The 20,700-nt window shown below is 47.4% G+C and overlaps 1 protein-coding gene across 1 annotated transcript in view; it reads left to right on the top strand.

Annotated features, from left to right (window-relative positions):
• Positions 1-249: 249 nt before the first annotated feature.
• Positions 250-20,700, top strand: part of Bach1 (BTB domain and CNC homolog 1) — a 37,293-nt gene continuing 16,842 nt past the window's right edge. Inside the window, exons 1-3 of the mRNA XM_075959441.1 lie at positions 250-377; positions 17,393-17,686; positions 18,896-20,242. Coding sequence (XP_075815556.1) covers positions 17,453-17,686; positions 18,896-20,242 — 1,581 coding nt within the window. The 5' untranslated portion in view covers positions 250-377; positions 17,393-17,452. The remainder of the gene's footprint in view (positions 378-17,392; positions 17,687-18,895; positions 20,243-20,700) is intronic.

The following is a 20,700-nucleotide window of genomic DNA, read 5'->3' on the forward strand; positions in this document are numbered from 1 at the left end:
GAGGTGGTCCTCGGTGGTTTGTCACTCTGCCACCGAAGGCAGAGGTAGGAAGACGGGGTTGGACCCCGGGCTCTCAGTTCCAAGCTCCATCCAGAATACACAGGGTACCGCGCACCAGGCGGGACGGGGATGGGTCCTACCAGTAGAGGGCGTGGCCTGGAACGGGGCGTGGCCTGGAGTTTGGCCGGACTCCAGCCACGGGGCGGGGCCTGGGGCGGGGCGGGGCTTTAGCGCCGGGAGGCGCTGGCGGCCGTGGCGGAGTGGAGCGGAGCGCAGGGGAGGGGAGGGGACGGGCGGGCGGCCGGCAGCGCCGAGGGAGTGAGTCACCTGACCGCCGCTTGCAGCCTGCAGTCGGGCCGCGCCGCGCCTCGGCTCCGGTGAGTGGCTCGGGCGGTGCGGGGCTGTCGTCCTTCCGTCCTTCCCGGGGGTCATCCGGGCTCGCGGCGGGCGGTTGCGCGGGCCTGGAAAGGGCGGCGGGCTGCGCGCTGTTTACGCGCTGCTCCGACTCTCGGGCAGGCCGAGCCGGCGCCGCCCTGCACCGAGCTCCGCGGGCCGCGTCCCGATCTGCCTGCGTGCCGGGGCAAGGCCGAGCCAGCCCGGACGCCAGGACCTCCCGGCGGTCCGGGCTTCCCTTTGTTGCAGCTTTACGCACGTTTGTAATTTTAGACTCACACTGCCTGGGCAGAGTGGGTCTCGGTGATAACGACACCCGCTTTGTGTTCGTGTCCGGTAGCGCCCGGGCCAACGCGTTCTCGTTCTTCTCCGGCACTTTGGTGTCATTTAGTGGAATTGCACCGATGGCTTTTATGTAGTGAGCTGTCTACGTTCAGCAAGGGGTTGAATCAGGGCAGACGCTGTAGTAATTCTGAAAGAACGTGTGTGGGAAAAATCCAGCTCCAGCGACAGGCTTGGAAGAACAAAGACTGTTTTTGCAGGATGCTGCTCTTTTTTGGAGAATTGTATAGAGTTGTGACTGCTCGCTATGGAGGCTGCCCCTGCTGGGTCTTTGTTTAGGTATTTCAGCGCTCCTTTCAGCCCACTGGGTTTGCGTGGAAGGCAGTTCGGAAAGATTTAAGGATGGACACTCTAGATTTGTTAGTGGCTGAGCCTTTGAGTGCTACACACGTTCAGAGAAATGGGAAGAGGTATGGGTTGGCCTATTCTTCCTACTCTTGTGGTAGTGGTGCTGGCTCTGGGCTGGGCTTGAAGGCGCTTGCCACTTCTGGCTTTAGACGTCGTAAGGTAGTGCAGGGGAAAAAGACTCCTAGTGAGTCATCTTGGAGTTCGTTGGCTTTGGAGGAGGATCGCCTCTTGTATTGTTGTTTAACCGATGGATCTGTCAAGTGGCTTCCCTTTGTTCGCTCCGTTGGTTGGATAACAAGGTAGGGTGACTCTTTAAAAGAGTTTGTGTTGCTGAGTCATTCCCCCCAGTCTGAGAGGTAATTAGGAACAGCTGGTGCAGATACGCGCATCACATGCCTCCACTATAAAAGGCCGAGCAGCACACAGGAGAGGTTGCTTCAGGAGGCCGGAGGGGGCCCAGCTGCGGGCTGTGTGTTTTGATACAGGTAATCAGTGAGTGACGTGGAGAGCACGCTTAGGACGTGGCCAAGTATAACACCGAGGTGGTGTTTAAACAGCAGCCTCGTGGCCTACTGCCGGATAATCAATTTGTGCTGGAGAAATTTCAGATAGAAGTGAGGCATTCAACAGTGTTGGAACGAAGCGTTTCCTTCTCTTGGTGCCCTAAATGAATCGTTTCGCTTTTAGTGTTGATGCTGAGTGATGCATCCATGCTTAAGTTATTCTTTATAAAAGTTTGTTTTTGATGAGGTCACAAAGGGGATTTCCTTTCAGGGCTTTTAGGTTTTCCTGCATAGCTAGTTTCTAGGGTCAGAGAGTTGATAAAGGAGAGAGTCAGCAAGGTTTTCTTGGGTCAAGCCTAGAAAGAGGGGTCTATGGGAAGACAGCATGTGTCTGTCTTACTCTTGTGATTTTTATGGATTGGGTGTGATTGCCTTTGCTTGAAAAATGAGTACTTACACATACCCGTCACTCCTCAGTGCAAAGTTTAGAGATGGAAACGCGTGTGAGGCGGGGGAGAGCTGGCTTCTCCCCTTTGACAGAAAGAATGAAGTTTTGTGTGTGTGTGTAAATTTTCTTTACATTTATTGATTTATTTTTTGTTTTCTGCATTTATTTGTGTAGTGGCCAGAGGACGGCTTGCTGTGTGGTTCTCTCCTTCCATCATGTGCTTTCTGGGGCTTGAACTCAGGTCATCTAGCTTGGTGGCAAGTGCCTTTATCCATCAACCATTGCATGGGTTCCAAGAGTGATGATGAATTCCTTATTACTGGTGGTCAGTTCCTTTAAAGCATTTGTTGCAGGAAAGCAGTTACTTTGTTGCTTTAGGAATTTAGGGATTATCAATCATGTATCTTTTAGGAATTAGGAGCTTTTAGGTACTGTTCAAAATTATTTTTCTGAGATGAAAATACCCAAATTTTGCTTTTAAAAATAAAAGACAAAAAGTTAAAGAAGCAGAGTGACATTATTGCTTGTGTATTAAGTAATGCGCTTCATCCTGTTTTCTTTTGAGGAATACAAAATTCACTTACCATTGTTACTCCGAAACTGCAACAGGGTTGTTTTTGTTTTGTTTTTAATTTCCAGTCTCTTCCCGAGAGATTTAAAAATATTCTTAGTATTTAATTTTCACTTCATATGTAGTTTTTACATTGGAAAGACTGGAAGATGGGCCAGGTGGTGGTGGTGCACGCCTTTAATCCCAGCTCCCAGGAGGCAGAGGCAGGTGGATCTCTGAGTTTGAGGCCAGCTTGGGCTACAGAGCTAGTTCCAGAACAGGCTCCAAAGCTGCACAGTGAGACCCTGTCTTGAAAAACCAAGGAGGAGGAAGAATAGAGGATGGTAATTTCTTGCTACATTGTTGAAGTTAGTGATAGCAATAAGAAATGGTACAGTTAGAGTAAATACCGTGTTATTGAACTTGGAGGTGAGACTAGTGGGCAGGTGGATGCGTGTGATCTGCAGAGCAGGAGAAGGACAGCAGGAATACTGCTTGATAATTTACACACTGAGTATAATATTTAGAATAAAGTCTTTATAGTGTTCTCTTACCCTTTGAGAGCCTATAGGTTTCACCCCTTTTTATAGTCTTGTGGGAACTATTAAAACTGTGCATTTAGATAATCCCTTGGGAGGTGGCATTCTATTTCTTAAAATGTCAGCCTCTTAGGAGTGGTTACTAATTTTTGTTTTACTTTTTTTTTGTTTTCATTTATTCTTTTCTCTCTGTTGATGTGTGTGGGCACTCGGGTACCATGTAGGTCTGAGGACAACCTGTAGGAATAGGTTCTCTCCCTCCACTATGTGGCTCTGGGCATCAAACTCTAGTCCTGAGGCCTGGCAGCAGGTGTCCTTACCCACTGAACCGACTCACTGGCCCACGAGGTGTGGCTACTATTTACCATTGAGTTCCACCTCAAGGCCTGTGCGTTTGTACCTCTCTCCTGTGCCGGTAACTCTCACAACAATGGTTACAAAACTTGTTGAAACCACCCAGATGGCAGAGAAATCTTCACAGCATGAAATTTTAAACAACCAAGCCCTTCAGTTTTTTTAGCTTTCTGTTAATGGGACACTTGCTTGATCATTGACCCCTGTATCTCTTGAAGAGTCAGCAAAATGAAGAGATTGTTTTAGGTGGTGGGATGGATGATCTATGACATGCTTCTGATTTTAGAAAGATATGCCAAGTGAGAGACTCAGCTTGTCCAAAGTTTGGGTAATCTGACTGCTGTTTGCTAAATCCAGGCCCTTTGCAGAAGGTAAACATTTCAAAACAGCAGACAGATTACTACTTCGCATCACCCTGCCCGCCCCCCCCCCCCCCCCCCCGGTTTCTGCCTTAGTATGGCATTAACAGATCTGAAGCTGGGGTACCTGTGCAGTTGACAGAGAAGCCATACACTCTGGGTGGGAGATGTAGACCTGTACTGCTAAAGATCAGGTCTGGCTAAGTTGTCATCTTTTAGGCCTTGAGGCTAGCTAGCTTTTTAACTTACTTGTGTTTCTGAAAAGTGGTGGTGATGGTGGTGATGAAGATGGTGGTGATGGTGATAATGATGATCGTGATAGTCCATCATTGATTGCTTTGAAGATCTTGTGTGTCACTGTCAACCAAGTCGTCAGGACATACCATAAATTGGTAGGTCCTATTTTCTGGTGTCCAGAATGAGGCAGGTTGTACTCTGACTTACAAGGCCTCGTTTGGTGGCTTCTGGGAGCTGAAGTTGCAGCCACCACCACGGTGAGCTGGCTGCATGCCATCCGGTAGGTATCACTACTAGACATACAGCTCCAGAGAACACTAGCGGTAAGTCGGTAGCAGCTTTCAGGTTGGTGCTTCTGGGCTCTCAGCCTTGGCAGAGCTCTGGAGCACTCTAAGCTGTCATGCCAGTTAAATGTCACTGGTTTGTGAAGAAATGAAAAGGACTTAGAATTCTCTGTCTGGCTCCTCCTTGACATCCTAGCTGAGGATGCTCTGACCCATCAGATGTAGCAGCCTGGCCATTCCCTCTCTGCTTATTAGTGCTGGACTGGAACTGGCCTCTCAGTTCTGTTTCCTGGCCTCTGTCCAGTCTATGGGGAGCACGTGTAACATGTACATTTACCTTCCAGTCGCAGCTTGTAAGCCCTGCATTTTCTTTAGACAACAAGCCTGGAGAGAAGTTATCCGTGGTAGGGACCCAGAGACAGTGGGTTGGGCGTGTTTTTAGCTGTAGTTGTACCTGTGATAGTTAGGGAGCTGCATCAAACACTTGGATTTGCTTTCTACCCGGTGTGAGTTTCCTGCTGGTGAACAGCTGCCTTTCAGTGTGCCTTGGCTGTGTTGGCTTACCAGGAGGTCTGCTGACTGCCTCGGAGTTATCCAATATGGGCTAGTTCTGGTTCTGTGGGCTTTGAAACTTGGCAATGTTTCAGCAGCTTGACGGAGAGGGTGTTGTGTGTCTTTGTTGGCTGTGTATTAAATTGAGACACTTAGATTTGGAGTTTCTGCTGTCAGGCATTGTGATTACTGAGGAGGTAGCTGCAGTTGACTCCTTGTTCTAATCTGCTTCTTGAGATACAAAGGAAGCTAACCTTGGGATTAATTTTATTACCTGTAGTTGCCTTAGAGTGAGCAAATATAATTTGGATTGTGGACTTGTTAGCCATCTTGTATCCCTCACACTTCCTTTCAACTCATCCCTCCTCAGATCTTTCTTAGTTCCACTCAGAACCTCAGAGTTTTGGGTGCATTTGTCCAGTATTAAACCAGCCCCAAGGCAAACCTGGGGAGCAAAGCAACAGGGGCTGCCCAGCAGTCCACTGCTGTCAGGACACCTTAGACTGCCCTGAAGCGGACCAGCCGCAGGCTCTCTTCTCAGTGTAGGGAGAGATTGAAAATGTTCGTAATGCGCTAAAGTTGTGTACAAATTATATTCTGTTAAAAGGACGTTTAAATGCATTTTCTTAAAAGCCTTAGGATATTCTTTGTTTTAAAGAATAGTTTTGTAAAAGAAATTATTCCTGTTTTCTGTCTGCCGTGGTCATTGTTTAATTGCTGTGCTGAGACACCATGACCGCGGCAGCTCCTATAAAAGATAGCATTGATTTGGGGCTGGCTTACAGTTTCAGAGGTCTAGCGTGTTTTCATCGGGGCAGAGAGCATGGCGGCACATAGGCAGACGTGGTGCTTGAGAAGTAGTAGCCGACAGTTGTACATCTGAATCTGCAGACAGCAGGAAGAGAGAGATGTTGGGATTGGCTTGGGCTTTTGAAACCCTAAAGCCCACCCACAGTGACACACCTCCTCCCACAAGGCCACACCTACTCCAACAAGGCCAGACCTCCTAATCCCTCTCAAGTAATGCCACTCCCTAATGAACAAGCCTCCAAATCTGTGAGCCTATAGGTACTGATGTTTATGTCCTGTAGTTTCCTGAGGTGTCTTTTTCGGCACAGCACACCGTTTCCCACTGTGTACGAGCCGTCCTTTAAATGAGAAGATTCAGTAAACTAGTTTATGTCTCTCTTAAGAATAGTTTCTTCATTCTAGTAAAAGTCTTTGTTACCAGGCAGGACAGCCCTCCAGGAGAGGATCATAGGTGTGTCTGGTTAGCAAGACTTTTAATGGTGGAAAGCCTGCCACCCTGCCAAGGAGTCATCCTTGCTGACACGCCTTCAGTTGTAGCTGCCATGGAGAGAAACAAAGGAAATTCCAGTTGATGCTGAGTCTGTGGCCACTGCCGAGTAGCGATACTCAATTTTATGTCTTTGTGGTAAAGGACTCCCCAAGTGCTGATCAAGCTCCAGGTCTTTGAGTTTCTGTGAGGCGTGTTTTGTGTCTGAGGACTTTCATCCCTGCTCTAGTTGGGTTCAGGCTTCTGGCATTTAGGGCACCCATCCCGACAATGGGCTGACATAGGCTGAAGAGCTCACATAGGAGCTCGCCTCTCCCCAAAGTCTTCTGCTGTGCAGTGCAGCTGCTCTCCCTGGTGATGGTCAGGGTGGGGGTGATGCATGTTTGGGTTTAATGAAGCTTTGTTCTTTGTCTCCTCATGCATGCTGCGACTCTTCACACATTCACAGGCACATCTGATAAGTCTGGGTAGATAGTAGGGTGGCTTGCTAAATTTACCTCAACGTTTGTGACATCGGAGCTTGCCAGATACTGGGTTTGCATGCAATGTAAACTTACGGCTTTCTATACCTGGAGCCTCTCTAGGTTTGGCAGAACTTTATAGAAGGATTCCCAGTTGCAGTGAGATATGCCAGGCGATCATAGATTAGAGAAGCCTCCATTTGGGGAAGTCAGAAGAGCCTTGGGAGCACTAAGATGACGATGTGGTTGGGTGGAGGATACTGCTTGCGTTGGCAAGTTGAAGTTTAGCTTGGGGATCAAGGTTGGAGATACCAACAGTGTCTGTTCCCTTTGGGTGGCAAGATAGCCGCCACAAGCGTATTTATCTCAGTGACTAAGTTTTCTGCAAGGATGCAAGGAGACAGATACCCCGCACACCACCACCACCATGGGATGCTGCTCCTTTCTCTCCTCTATGTCAGTAGCCCTCCAAGCCAGTGTTGACATGGAGATGTCAGTGTCAAGGGAAATGAACGGAACCTCTGATTGGCTTTAATAGGGAATGCCTCTGCCTATGTGGCAGCTAGATGTCTTCCTCTGTTACTCCCACCCCTTTGGCTTTTGTTTTCTCTTGTGTTAAAAGGTCTCTCACTGAATCTGGACCTTGTTGATTGGGCTGGCTGGTTGGTCAGTACAGTCCCATGCTCCCCTCACCATGCCAGTGCTGAGCACCGGAGTGTGAGCTGCCACTATGTTGCCCAAGGATCCAAACTCTGATCCTCATACTTGCAGAGCGAGCACTTAGCATGGGCTCCGCCCTAGCCTCCTCCCCCCCCAGCCACACACTAAAATGAAACTATGTATTTTGGTAGTCACTGTGAGGCCATAGCCGTGGATTTCTGTGTCTTAAAGTCAGTGGTGGATTTTCCAGTGTTGATTGCATCTTTGTTGGTGAGAACAGAAAATCCCATTGTGAAGACGGAAATGTTACTTGCCCTTCAATCTAATCCACATTTAAAATAAATGTGAGCAGCATTTTAAACTAAGGCCTACTTTTATGCTTGTAGTAACTGCCTCATATTTATAGAGTAATATGTGTTTCTAGCAGAGAATTTGAATGCCAAAACTGAAGGAAGTAAAAGAAAAATACTCACCTAATGAGTGTGGTGACGGATGGCACCCGTATTACTGCACAAGCTAAATTTACCACGCCTGTTTGGCATGCATATAATAATCTGAGTATACATCTGAAGTTGAAGACTGAAGTCTGGTGTGATCTTGAGTTTATGTTTTTGCTGTGGCCTTAGATAAGCCCTTGAATGTGGTGACCGGCTGAGGTGTGAGGACTCAGCTTGGCCCTCTAGAGCTGGGGGCTTCGGGGAGAGGCGGACTGTCCTAATTTTTTTCCTGTTGCCGTGATAAAACACTCTGACAATCAGCTAGCGGGAGAAAGGGTTTGTCCTGGACCGCAGTTCAGGTCCACCGGTCCATAGCGCGGATTCTAACTGGTCTTGATAAGAAAAGCTCGGAGTCAGCTGTTGTGGGTGAAAGCTCAAGGGTCAGAGATGCAGGGCGGCCAGTTTCTAGAGTTCTTTCCTCTGCCAGTGCTCAGACCAAAGGGGCGATTCTGTCCCTATGAGTCCTCAGACTGCATCCCAGACTGCATCCATATCTATAAATCCTCAGACTGCATCCATCTCAGACTGCATCCATATCTATAAATCCTCAGACTGCATCCTCAGACTGCATCCCAGACTGCACCCATATCTATAAATCCTCAGACTGCATCCATCTCAGACTGCATCCACATCTATAAATTCTCAGACTGCATCCTCAGACTGCATCTCAGACTGCATCCATCTCAGACTGCATCCCAGACTGCATCTCAGACTGCATCCATATCTATAAATCCTCAGACTGCATCTCAGACTGCATCCGTATCTATAAATCCTCAGACTGCATCCATCTCAGACTGCATCTCAGACTGCATCCCAGGCTGCATCCCAGACTGCATCTCAGACTGCATCCATATCTATAAATCCTCAGACTGCATCCCAGACTGCATCCATATCTATAAATCCTCAAACTGCATCTCAGACTGCATCCTCAGACTATATCTGAGTGCCTGACCCCTCCCCTCTTATAGTCCTCTCTTCACCCGCCCACTCCTATCTCCACCTACCTAGGGCTGGGATTAAAGGCGTGTCATCCCAAATTCTGGGATCACCTTTGTGTGAGCTCCGTTTGTCTTTTAAACAGATTAAATCATGTGTAGCCCAGGGTTTTTTTGAACTCACAGAGATCTGTCTGCTTCTGTCTCCCCAGTGCTGGGATTAAAGATGTGTGCCACCACTGCCTAACCTCTATGGCTAACTAATGGCTTAGTACTGCACTCTGATCTTCAGGCAAGCTTTATTTGTTATAGCATATATAAAATATCCCCACATTCTGCCTGGGATGTCGAGGTTAAGAGCTAGTTACTTCACATCCACAGTTAGGAAACAGAGATGAACGCGCCCAGAGTGCTAGCTCAGTTTCCCCACACTGGATCCTCCGCCCAGGGAGCCCAGGGAATGGTCCTGTTCACAGTAATGATAGGTCTTCCCACATCATTCGGGACACACCCTCAGAGGCATGCCCAGAGTCTGACCCTGCCCCCCACCAGATGATTCTAGAGTCTGTCAAGTTGATAATTAATACTAGTCATCAACAGAGATCCCCAAAGAAAACTGGCAGCAGTGTGCCAGAGAGGCTGGTTGGAAGTCCATGAACTGTGCGGTCCTGGAAGCCTAAGGACTGTAGGGAGAAGCTGGAAAAGGTGGAGTATTGCTGAGGTAGCTGTGCACAAAAACATAATTTGCCCTTGGCAGACTGGCATGAGATTGCACAGAGAAGGAAGTAGAGACAGTGTGAGTGTGGATTGCTCTTCCTGGGGAAGAAAAGTAGAGAACCCCAAGTGTGTATTAGCCAAGGTTCCCCGGAGGAACAGCCACTAGAACTGCTGTATATTAAAAGTGGGTTAGTTAGATTGGCTTACATGATATCACCTGGGTGGCCCCACAGTGACATTTGCACTCCAAGTGAGAACCAGAGCTGCTCAGTACACCAGGCCAGAGGCCTTAGCAGTCCCCATCTTTTGCCGAAGGCCTGGGGGATTCCTCGAGAGCCACTGGTTTTCATTCCGTGTGGGAAGGCTGAAAATCTGAGTTCTGATATCTTTATGGGATGGCGCAGCAGAGAGACGGCGACGGCGGCAGCAGCAACTAGTAAGACACGAAAGCAGGCAAAGCGCGGAAAGCCATTCCCATTGGGCTTCCTTAGATTCGGCTGCTGCTGCATGGTGCTGTCCCTGCTGAGATGGAGTGTAGAAGGAGGGCCCGTTTGTTCGTCCTGGCCACCCTACTAGCTTAGCCTCGAAATAACCACACAGAAATTGTATTCATTAACGCACTGCTTGGCCCATTAGCTCGAACCTCTAATTGGCTGACTCTTATATTAATTTAACCCATTTCTATTAATCTGTATATTGTCACATGGCTGTGGCTTACCAGGTAAAATTCCTAGTGTCTGTCTCCAGGGCCTCCATGGCTTCTTCCTCCCAGCTCTGTTCTGCCCTATTAACAGGCAAAGGCAGTTTCTTTATTAACCAATGAAAGCAACACAGAGACAGAAGACCTTCTACACCAATGGATAGTCCCATTGTAGGCCGTCTGATTGAGAAGAGCCCTCCCAGGAGTGAAGAGGCTTGCCTCGGGTGATTTCAGATCTTGCCAGGTTGACCATGTTAGCTGTCACAAAGGCAATGGGGGGGGGGCGTCAAGAAATTTCAAGAGGATCCTCCCATTCATCCCCTTGCTGTATCTCGTCACTTTCCCTTACTCCTCTTTTGTTAGAATCTAAATTCATTGTTTAAGATTGATTTCTCTTTAAGACACCTTTCCTATTTGAAAAATCTTTAGACATTTTATCTGTTCTTACAGCCAATTTACCAGCAATTTCTGTTTAACTGAACCCAACTGGGTTTTGCTACTATTTCTGTGAAAACCTTTCAAGTTTGTTTTTAGTGAAATCGATACAATGTTGTTTAAAGTATTAAAAAGTTAGAGGGAACAGCCTGGTTCTCTGTTGTAATTCTGCTGAGATGTAGTATCTATTCATGTCTGGTGTTGAACTCTTTGGTGACCACTTCTGTGTCTGAAAGATGTTTATGTGCCAACCTGACACTTTGTTCATTTCCTGTGTCCCCTCCCCCTCCTAATCTTGTTAGTTTTGTTTCTGCTATTGAAAGCTTGTCCCACTCAACTCTGAATGTTTTCTCTTTTTTACTGTTTTCTTGTTCTCATTAATTTAAGCTGAACATTGCGTTATAGTCACATAGAAATGCTACCACTCTTTCTGTGCTCTTGGATTCTGTCCCCTCTCCAGCAGTTTTTGTCAAGGCCGGTAATATTTTCATTCTGTCCTCTAGCATGATGCCATTCTATGAGAACCGGTTAACAGTGCTTATATGATTTTAACTCCATTGTATTGGGTGTGAACTAATGCCATTCTATGAGAACCAGTTAACAGTGCTTATATGATTTTTAACTGCATTGTATTGGGTGTGAACTAATGCCATTCTATGAGAATCGGTTAACAGTGCTTATATGATTTTAACTGCGTTGTATTGGGTGTGAACTAATGCCATTCTATGAGAACCGGTTAACAGTGCTTATATGATTTTAACTGCGTTGTATTGGGTGTGAACTAAACTATGTGGTAATGCATTTCTTTTCTCATTGTCTTGGTGTCAACCTGAGCATTAAAGAACAACAACACACATTCATAGCATAAAAATTAAATCATACGTCAGGTATTATCCTAAACATATTATGTATACCATCTCTTTTTCCTGAGAAAAATAACTTCTGATTCTAAGAGAAAGAGACAGGAAGTAACATGCTCAGCTGGCTGGGAAGACACCAAGTGCTACTTTGTCCCTTGAGTGGCCGCCGCCCCACATCTGAGACTCTGATAGAGTCCTTGCTCCATTCTAGGAATTCTCTTGCCTTCGCTTTAGTGACATCTGGTTGTGGATCTTGGGATGTCTGAAGTGTGTACTTAGGCATGATACAGGCTTTGGGGAGGCAGAGTGACCCAGAATTTCACAATTTGGGAGATTTTCAGCCCCCCCTTGAACTTTTTATGGGAGGCTTAAGTTAACTGGGGTGGTCATTTTTTGTCCATTACTTGCTGTTCATCTAAAAAAGAAATCTATAGCTACCTCATTGGAGGTGGGCGGGGCACACTTCCTAATAAATGAGCGAGTCAGGACATCCCTGTCACCACTCGTGGTCACTGCCGTGAGGAAACAAAAAGAGGAGGCATAAGCAAGGGGAAGAAGTGAAATCACTTGTGTTCAGATAGCGTGATTGTGCACAGAAAAACCAGTAAAGAATTACAAAGAGGCTGCCAGAATTAATGAATTAGCTCAGGTTGTTGAATTTTGGTTCATATCCCAGAAATACATTTGCAATTACATAGTAAACCTAGAAAATAAAGTATAAGAGCTCAAATCTATTTACAGTGCTACAGAAATCACAAAATGCATAGGAATAAATTTAGCAGAAGATGCACAAACCTCCTTTGCTCCAGACATCATCATTATAACATTAAGAGACATTAAAGAAGTCCTTGGAACATGGAGAGGGAAGTCCTACTGATGAGCTGGAGAGCTCAATTTGTTAGCTGTTCTCTCTAAATAAATAGTTTTATTGCAACCCTAATCATAATTCTACTAGCTCATCTGACTCAAAGATAATAAAAAAGTCTAGGAAGAATTAAACCTATTTCATGCAAGAAGATAAAAAATGGCCAACACAAGCACATGCAAGGGTACCTAGCCACCAGGAACACAAATAAAAACCGCAGTGAAATACTCTGAACACAACCATAGCGAAGATTCAGAGGATGGCACCGCCAAGGGTTAGTGCTGGTGTAGAGCCACTGGAACTACCGCACACTGCTGGTAACGCATTAGTCCATCAGGGAACTATTGTGTGATTGCTAAGGAGCATCCTCCTCCCTGTCACTTAGCTCTTGTCTTCCTAGGCCATGCCCTGGGAATGCGGAGCGAGTGTGTGTCTAGGCACACGCTGTTTTATTAAAAGTTTAGTATCATCCCCAGCTGAGACCAGTCACTTATCTGTCTCTGTCACCAGTTAAGTGGGTGAACAAATTGTAGCACATTTGCATAATGGAATATTTGCCAACAGCAGCAGCAGAAAGAAACATCAGATGTTCTTAGCATCAGTGTGTGTGGAAAAAGATCACAGGACAGAATCCATTTGCATGTCGAAAGGGAGCCTTGTGTTACCGTACAGTGATGGTGACAGACCCCAGGCCAGCGGCTTTGCATAGCCAAGTGCATTGAGGAGATGACTGGGAGAGCCATGCGGATTCTGTGGGGCCACAGAAACCCAGCCGCCTCGTTGCTGGTCTCGTGTATATACACTTTTCAAAGCCTCGTGTATATACACTTTTCAAAGCCTCGTGTATATATAGTTTTCAAAGCCTCTTGAAACTTGGAGTGCCGAGGCTAGCCTGGGTTATGTAATGAGATGTGTCTTAACAAACACATCGTAGCAAAATAAAAGCTCATTGAAGTGTATAGCTCAAACACAGGCAGCTCATCGTGCCTAACGTGAAGGCCACGGTTGATAATGGTGACTGATGGCTGATGAAAAGTCTGGATTCAGGAAGGATACTTTGTTGGTGTGGACCAGTTCTAGCGGCTTGTGTGTATTTTCATAAAAGATGCAACAGTCCTTGTAAAACTTTAAGTAGTTGGCCAGCGCACTGGGCAAACAAAAGACCCGATTGTTTTCTAAGTTCTCTGAGGGAAGAACGCAGCAGGTAAAGCGATGGGGTGTCTTTGGTTTTCAGTTCTGTAGCTTGTACCTCTGTTTTTTTAGTTTGTTGTTTTCTTTCATATTGTTCCTGAACTGTCTTCCAGGCTTTTCTGAACTTAGGACCCTGAACAGGCAAAGATGAATCTGCAGATTTGGGATATGAGAAACCTTCTGTTGCTGATGTCCCAGTGGGAGACTTAACTCTCTCTCCAGCTCCCTAACTCTCCAGCTCCTCGCCTTTAAGCCCAACTCGGTCTTCCAGTTTCATATACAACATTTAATCCAGCAAATGTATGACAGGCCAGGCAGTGGTGGCACACACATGTGATCCTAGCACTTGGGAGGCAGAGGCAAGGAGATGTCTTGAGTTCAAGGCCAGCCTGGCCTACAGAGTGAGTTCCAGGTCAGTCAGGGCTATATAGAGAGACCCTGTCTCGAAAACCTAACAACCCAAAGAAAACAAAAACCAAGAAAACAAAACAAGACTGACCATTACTTAACTCTGTAACTGTTGACATTGGGAAAAGAGAGAGACCCAGCCCGAATCAAGCTGTAACTCAGTGCAAGGTTCTTAGGGACGTTTTCTGCCTTTAGAAAGCCCGTGTGCTGCAGAAGCAGAGGGGGGCAGGAAGACACTACAGGGGAGGGAAGGGGAACTAGGGGGAGGAGAGGTGTGGGGGAGGACGGAGAGGGCGAGGACCAGCGTGCTGAAGCCTACTGCTTTCTATGCTGACTTCAAATTTGAATATTAAGAATTCCTGCGTCTTTAACTGCAGAGCATTTGAATCCTGCTCTCTGGGTCTTCCTGAGCACCAGCCTTTGAAACTTGCCCCTCCGGTGTTCCCTGGCGAGTTCCACTTTAGTTCTCCTTAAGGCTAGGGAGCTAACCCAGAGACTTGCTGTCAGGGGTGGGTGACTGATATGTAAGCCTCCAAGAGGGTAAAGGAACTAGCAGCTCTCTGTTACTGGTTTATTCCTCCTTCTGGCTTTTTCCTGGCCTGTGAGCCAAGTCTCAGGAAGACAGCGCTGGATTAAATTTCCACCAAGCTTTTGATATTAAGGTTTGTTTTTTTTTTTAAAAAAAAACTTAATGAAAACATGTTTTTGAGGATTCTTTTCTATGGGCAGCCTCACCTTAATTTTTAACATTTTAAAGAAAAATAAAAGAAAGTCCTTAAGGCCAAAGGACTAAATGTGTACAAACCATAGTGTGTCTGTCACCTCCTTGAAAGATTGACATAAGGCCAGCTCCCAGATTTCAGGACACTCCCATTGTGGGTAGCTTGGTGTGGGATTCAGGAACTAACTTGGAGAGTTAGAAGCTTATCAAGGGTCAAGATAGATACCAGGTCCAGGAGTTTGCCATCAAACCCCCTGCCTTTCAGTTAAGTGGCCATGAAGTCACAGCAGGGGATGCTGATGGGGGAGACAGAAGTGTCAGGGAGAAGACACATCCAGGGGACTGGATCAGCTGTGGATCCAGAGTGTCATTTATGAAGAAAAGCCATGATGAGTGTTTTTTTTTATCAGGTAAACATTTTTTTAAATTTATTTATTAAAGATTTCTGTCTCTTCCCCCGCCACCGCCTCCCATTTCCCTCCCCCTCCCCCAATCAAGTCCCCCTCCTTCTGATGTCCTTCGTCAGTACTTGTCTAGACATATGGATATTCATGCACACACACAGGATTAACAAAACTCTTTTGACATATTTTTTCTCATTAATTAAATAGTACAATTAAATGAAAAATGGCCAGCTTTTATTTTGATACTTACCATCAATACCTTTGGGTATCTTGAATTGCTGCCTTATTTACCCTGGATCCTCGTGCTCATTCTGAGCACCTAAGTCACATTTTTGAATGGGCCTTTCTTTCCTTTGTGTTCCTGTGGTTCTCAGTGCACAGACAGAACTTGTGTCACTGTTCAGTGAAGTCCGAATGTTTGGATGGCAGTCTTGTTTCCTGTACCCCCTGCACTGAGACCTAACACACATCATTGTCTTGAGACTGTGGCAAACTGTTCCTTGTACTCTTGCAGCTTCCTGGCCCCATAAAGCCACACCCTAAACCTGTGCTCTGTGAGGCTTCACAGACCTGACCCTGCCATCTAGGCCATCTCAGATTGAGTTTTCTGGTTTGTACATTATCTGAAGATTAAGAAGTGATGAGTCTTAGCCTTTTGTCTTAATCTCGGTGTGAAAGTGAAAACACCAGCCAAACAGCAACTGTATTAAAGTGTAACTCATCCATCATGGGTAGAGAACAGAACATCTCCAAACTGAAGTCCAGGAAGCTCTGAAATGCTTGCTCATCCTTCGTCAGCTTGAGGGAATGAGTCAGCAGTTTAAGGCCGGTACCTCTGCTGGAACTGAGACACCCGTGCCTGCCCGGGAGTTAGAGATGTGAGCAGCTAGAGTGTGGTCGTTTGCTGTTAGGTTCGAGAAGTGTTGGCTGGTGCCTGGTGGATGTTAGTAGCAATGCACGGTCACCACGTAGTTAAGTTGTTAGGTAAAAGGATTTCTGACCGCTTAGTTCGGGACACCCCTGGGTACTGCCCGCTGTAAGGAGGACAGAGGTCAAGGTGGCTTTGTTTTTGCCAGTCACTGTAGTGAGGGTGTTTACAGTCGTGGCTGTTCTCTGACTCAGCCGCTTGTGGAGTGGTAGCTCCCAGAGGCCTGAGCTGGGATCCTTTGGGCCTGTTGTGGTTCTGGAAAAGTCATCTAAGTGCTTCATTCTGTGAGGTCTGATCAGTGCACTTCCAGTCACGGGTGGAACATTCGGAAGGTGTCCACGGTCTGGGTTTGGGTTGTATTAAAAATGTCAAGTCATTCAGCAGCGAGTACCTGTAGCCGGACAAAGTTCCGTCTTCTGGATTGTGGCAGAGCGCAGTCTAGACAGAATTGTGACATTTAGACTGAGGCCGAGTAGGTGAAGAGGCCGCCGCCCGCAGTCGTCCAAGTGGCTGGCGTGTGGAGAGTGGAGGCTCTGGGCTCTGCGGGTGAGTGGCAGGTGGGAAGGGCTGCGACAGGAGAGTGGCATGGGCAGGTGGAAGTGATCTGAGAGAGCAGAGGGTTGGCGAGTGCCCCGAGAGCCCACCAGCCACGCGACTTTTAAGAACATGCTAAGAAACTGGGTATGACTTTCAGAAACTTGAAGAGTTCTAAGGTGTTCAGCAAGGAAGATCAGGCAGAGACAAAATCACTGTTTGAACGCCACTTTATATTCAAATGGTGATACTTTGTCTTACATTGTAACATTTGAGGAAACCAAGGCTTTCTGCACAGGCTAAACCATGCTTTTGGTGATACCATGGCTTTTCCTGACTTTGGCCTCCCAGAGTGCAGCATGTGGAAAGTGAATTCTAAGATGTGTCCTGACACAGGGGACCGCTTTTCCTGTGCTGCAGAGTGCACTTGACCTTGTGTTGATTGGAGCCTCTGGATGGGAAGCTAAGCCTGTGCCTAATCGCTCCTCATTGTGGGTGAACAGGGTGTCCATCCCAACGTGAGACCTGGCCATACCCATGAACTGTCTCCAAGTAGAGGGCGGGATTTGGAATGAAGGTTCTGGCCAGCCCTTGGCTCTTAGCTCAGTATTTTTCAAACATCTAGGAAGTCCTGGGCTTAGGAAGTTCTTACTCCTTAAGAACCTTGCCTTAAAATTAGAATTACTGTCATCAGCCCGCTTTGCTTGAAGTTTGTTGAATGAATCTAGATTGTCCCTCTGGAGGCTTTTGTCTCCATTTCTGTGTTAGTAACAGTACACATTTTACTTCATGCTGACAGTTTGCTGTTTAAAACACATCTCTCCCCCCTCCCCGAATATGTTAAGTGACATCTTCCCTGTGTGTTTGCAGGTTGCTGACAGTTAGAAGCATGCTTTCCACTGCTCTCCCTGATCCCGTCTGCCACCCAGGATGTCTGTGAGTGAGAGCGCAGTGTTTGCCTATGAGTCCTCCGTGCACAGCACCAACGTCTTGCTCAGCCTCAATGACCAGCGGAGGAAGGACGTGCTGTGCGATGTCACTGTCGTGGTGGAGGGCCAGCGGTTCCGAGCCCACCGCTCGGTGCTGGCTGCATGCAGCAGCTACTTCCACTCGAGAATTGTAGGCCAGACTGATGCTGAGCTCACCATCACACTGCCTGAAGAGGTGAGGGGCCACAGCGCTGGCCGTCATAACCAACTCTTACCCAGCTATCTTTTGACTATGAACCAAGCACAAGCTCCAGTCTCTCTGAGTCATTCCCAATGCTGGTAGGGAGGTCAAGTGGACAACACTTCAAAAAGTCACTAGGTAGTTTCGCTGTTCTTGAAGAATGCGGTGGTGTTAGTTTAGCACTTTCGAGCTAAGGGCTGTGAGAGTAGCGTGTTTTAGGAGAGTCTTAGCGCTTTGGTCAGAGTTTTAAGTGCAGTTTGTATTTTGAACCCAGGGTGAACGCTCTGTGCACATTTGCGGGCTCTTTCCACCCCAGCCGTGCAAACACAGCCTCGGTGTAAATGCATAGGGCATAGGGGTGTGTTCGGAGGCCTTGCCTCCCAGAGCTCTGAGTCTCTGCTGAAGCCATACAGAGGCAGGATTAGAACCTCTGCATCTGGATCATTAAAATATTTTTAGAAATATTTGGCACAAGGCGGTACTCGCCTTTTTTTTAAAGATTTTTTTTTTATTTTTTAGTGTGTGTGTGTGTGTCTGTGTGTGTGTGTGCGCGCGTGTGAATGCGGGTGCCAGCAGAGGCATCCGATACCCAGGGCTGGAGTTACAGGCAATTGTGAGCCTTCCCCATGTGGGTGCAGAGAACCAAACTCGGGCTTCTCTGCAAGAGCAGCCAGTGCCATGATCGCTGACCTCTCTCTCCAATCAATACTTTGGTGTATTGTGCTGTTTTTGATAGTTAAGGTATTTCTATAAGTATTTTATAAGTACTTCTCATTTTTAAAAATTCCACTCTATAGTTTATTACTGTTCGTATTGTTTGGCCTTTGGGAACTGCACTAGCCTCAGACACCCGGCAAAAGCCATTGCCTTTTTCCCCTGGGGGCTATGAGTGGGTCTGTCCTGCTTTATTTCATGGATGACTTCTTTCCAAGTGCGGAAATCACGGTTATGTCTTACGGAGTAAACCTTATTGATGTGGAATTCCTAAAGTGAGGTTCAGTCCTGTTGAATAGGGGTGGGCCCTACTTTGCCGGTCTCCCTTACTTCTGCATTTCCAGGGCTATCTTTTCTTACAAATTACCTGCAGCCACCACAGATGAGTTCATGGCTCTGCTGCTCTTCTCCTGCTGTCCTGGCTAGACAGCTGTCAGGCTGCTAGTCAGCTGGGAGTGACACGTTTATTTTTGTCTTGTGTGTTAACAGGTGACAGTTAAAGGATTTGAACCTTTGATTCAGTTTGCCTACACTGCCAAGCTCATCCTAAGCAAAGACAACGTGGATGAGGTGTGCAGGTGTGCGGAGTTCCTGAGCGTGCACAATATCGAGGAGTCCTGCTTTCAGTTTCTCAAGTTTAAGTTTCTGGACTCCACCGCGGAGCAGCAAGAATGTGCAAGGAAAAAATGCTTCTCCCCCCACTGTCAGAAAGCAGACTTTAAAATCTCACTTTCAGACCAGAAAGATCTAGAAATCATTGAAGCAGAGGAGTACTTGGAAAAGAAAAGTATTCAGGCCCCTCAGTGTGACCCGCAAAGGTGTCAGGGCAATGTGAAAGCATCGCCCTCTCTCCAGGACAGTGCCAGTCAGACGTGCCAGGCCATGTGCTTGGAGAAGGATGGAGCCCTGGCATTGCCATCTTTGTGTCCCAAGTACAGAAAATTCCAGAAAGCGTTTGGAACTGACAAGATTCGTACTCTAGAATGTGGCATCAAAGATGTCCATGCTGCTTCTGTCCAACCGAACGAGACGTCTGACCTCGAGTGTTTGGGGGGAGCACAAGGCTTTGCAGATTTACAAGTGATTTTAAAATGTGAAGGAGCGAAGCCAGCCATGGAGAGTGAGGAGACAAAGCGCAGAGACCCCACCCCTCAGTGCCCCGTGGCGCAGACAGAAGCGGCTCCTTTCCCTCCCAGTTCTGCAGACCCTCACGGGCTCTATTCCCTGCCACTCTTACACGCATACGACCAGTCGGGTGACTTGGGCTTTGCTGGGGTGCAAAGCAAAACAGTGAAAGCAGAGAAACCTTTGTCAGCTCCAGATGCACAGGAAGAGAAACCGTTCAGTGAAAATCAGGATTTATACCTGAAATCTGAGACGGGCCCCAAAGAAGACAGCAGCAGCCTTGCTTCTGGTGATCGGAGTAGCGTGGAGAGGGAGGTGGCGGAGCACCTGGCCAAAGGCTTCTGGAGTGACATTTGCAGCACGGACTCGACTTGCCAAACGCAGTTGTCACCTGCTGCGGCCAAAGAGGGCTCAGAACAGGGCTTCTCGCAAAGGCGGTCCGAGTGTCCCTGGTTGGGTATCAGGATCAGCGAGAGCCCAGAGCCAGGCCAGCGGACTTTCACAACTCTCAGTTCCGTCAACTGCCCCTTTATAAGTACTCTGAGTTCCGAAGGCTGCTCGAGCAACTTGGAGATGGGAAACTACGATTACGTGGCAGAGCCTCCGCAGGAGCCTTGTCCGTACACTTGCGTGATCAGCCTGGGCGATGACTCTGAGACCGACACGGAAGGTGACAGTGAGTCCTGTTCTGCCAGGGAGCAGGAATGTGAGGTGAGTGGACGTGTGCTCTCACTGCGCGCGGCCTAGCGGAGGGAGGGAGGGGGGAGACCACGTGACAGATGCGGCGCTCTCACTGCACGCGGCCTAGCGGAGGGGGGGGGGACCACGTGACAGATGCGGCGTGGGGAGCCGGATGTTTGGAGTTTGAAAGACTACTGTGTGTGTATGTTTCACATGGTATGTGTATAGATCATGGGGGAGACCCCCACATGGGCAGTGTAACTTTTGTAATCAGATGCCCCAGCAGGGAGAAAGGATAGCAATGTTGTCATTGGTGGTTAATGGTAACTTTTGGAAGAAAACATCATGTTCATAGCCCCAGATCGTCAAACCTGAGAACAGTCTGGTATATGAGCCGTGGTTGGCTCTGAGGAGCTGCAGGGTTCTGGCATGTAGGGACGTTTTCGTAGACCTAATTTTTCTTATACATTGCTTTTAATTATTAATTT

This window comes from Microtus pennsylvanicus, chromosome 1, assembly GCF_037038515.1.
Source record: "Microtus pennsylvanicus isolate mMicPen1 chromosome 1, mMicPen1.hap1, whole genome shotgun sequence".
NCBI lineage: Eukaryota > Metazoa > Chordata > Mammalia > Rodentia > Cricetidae > Microtus > Microtus pennsylvanicus.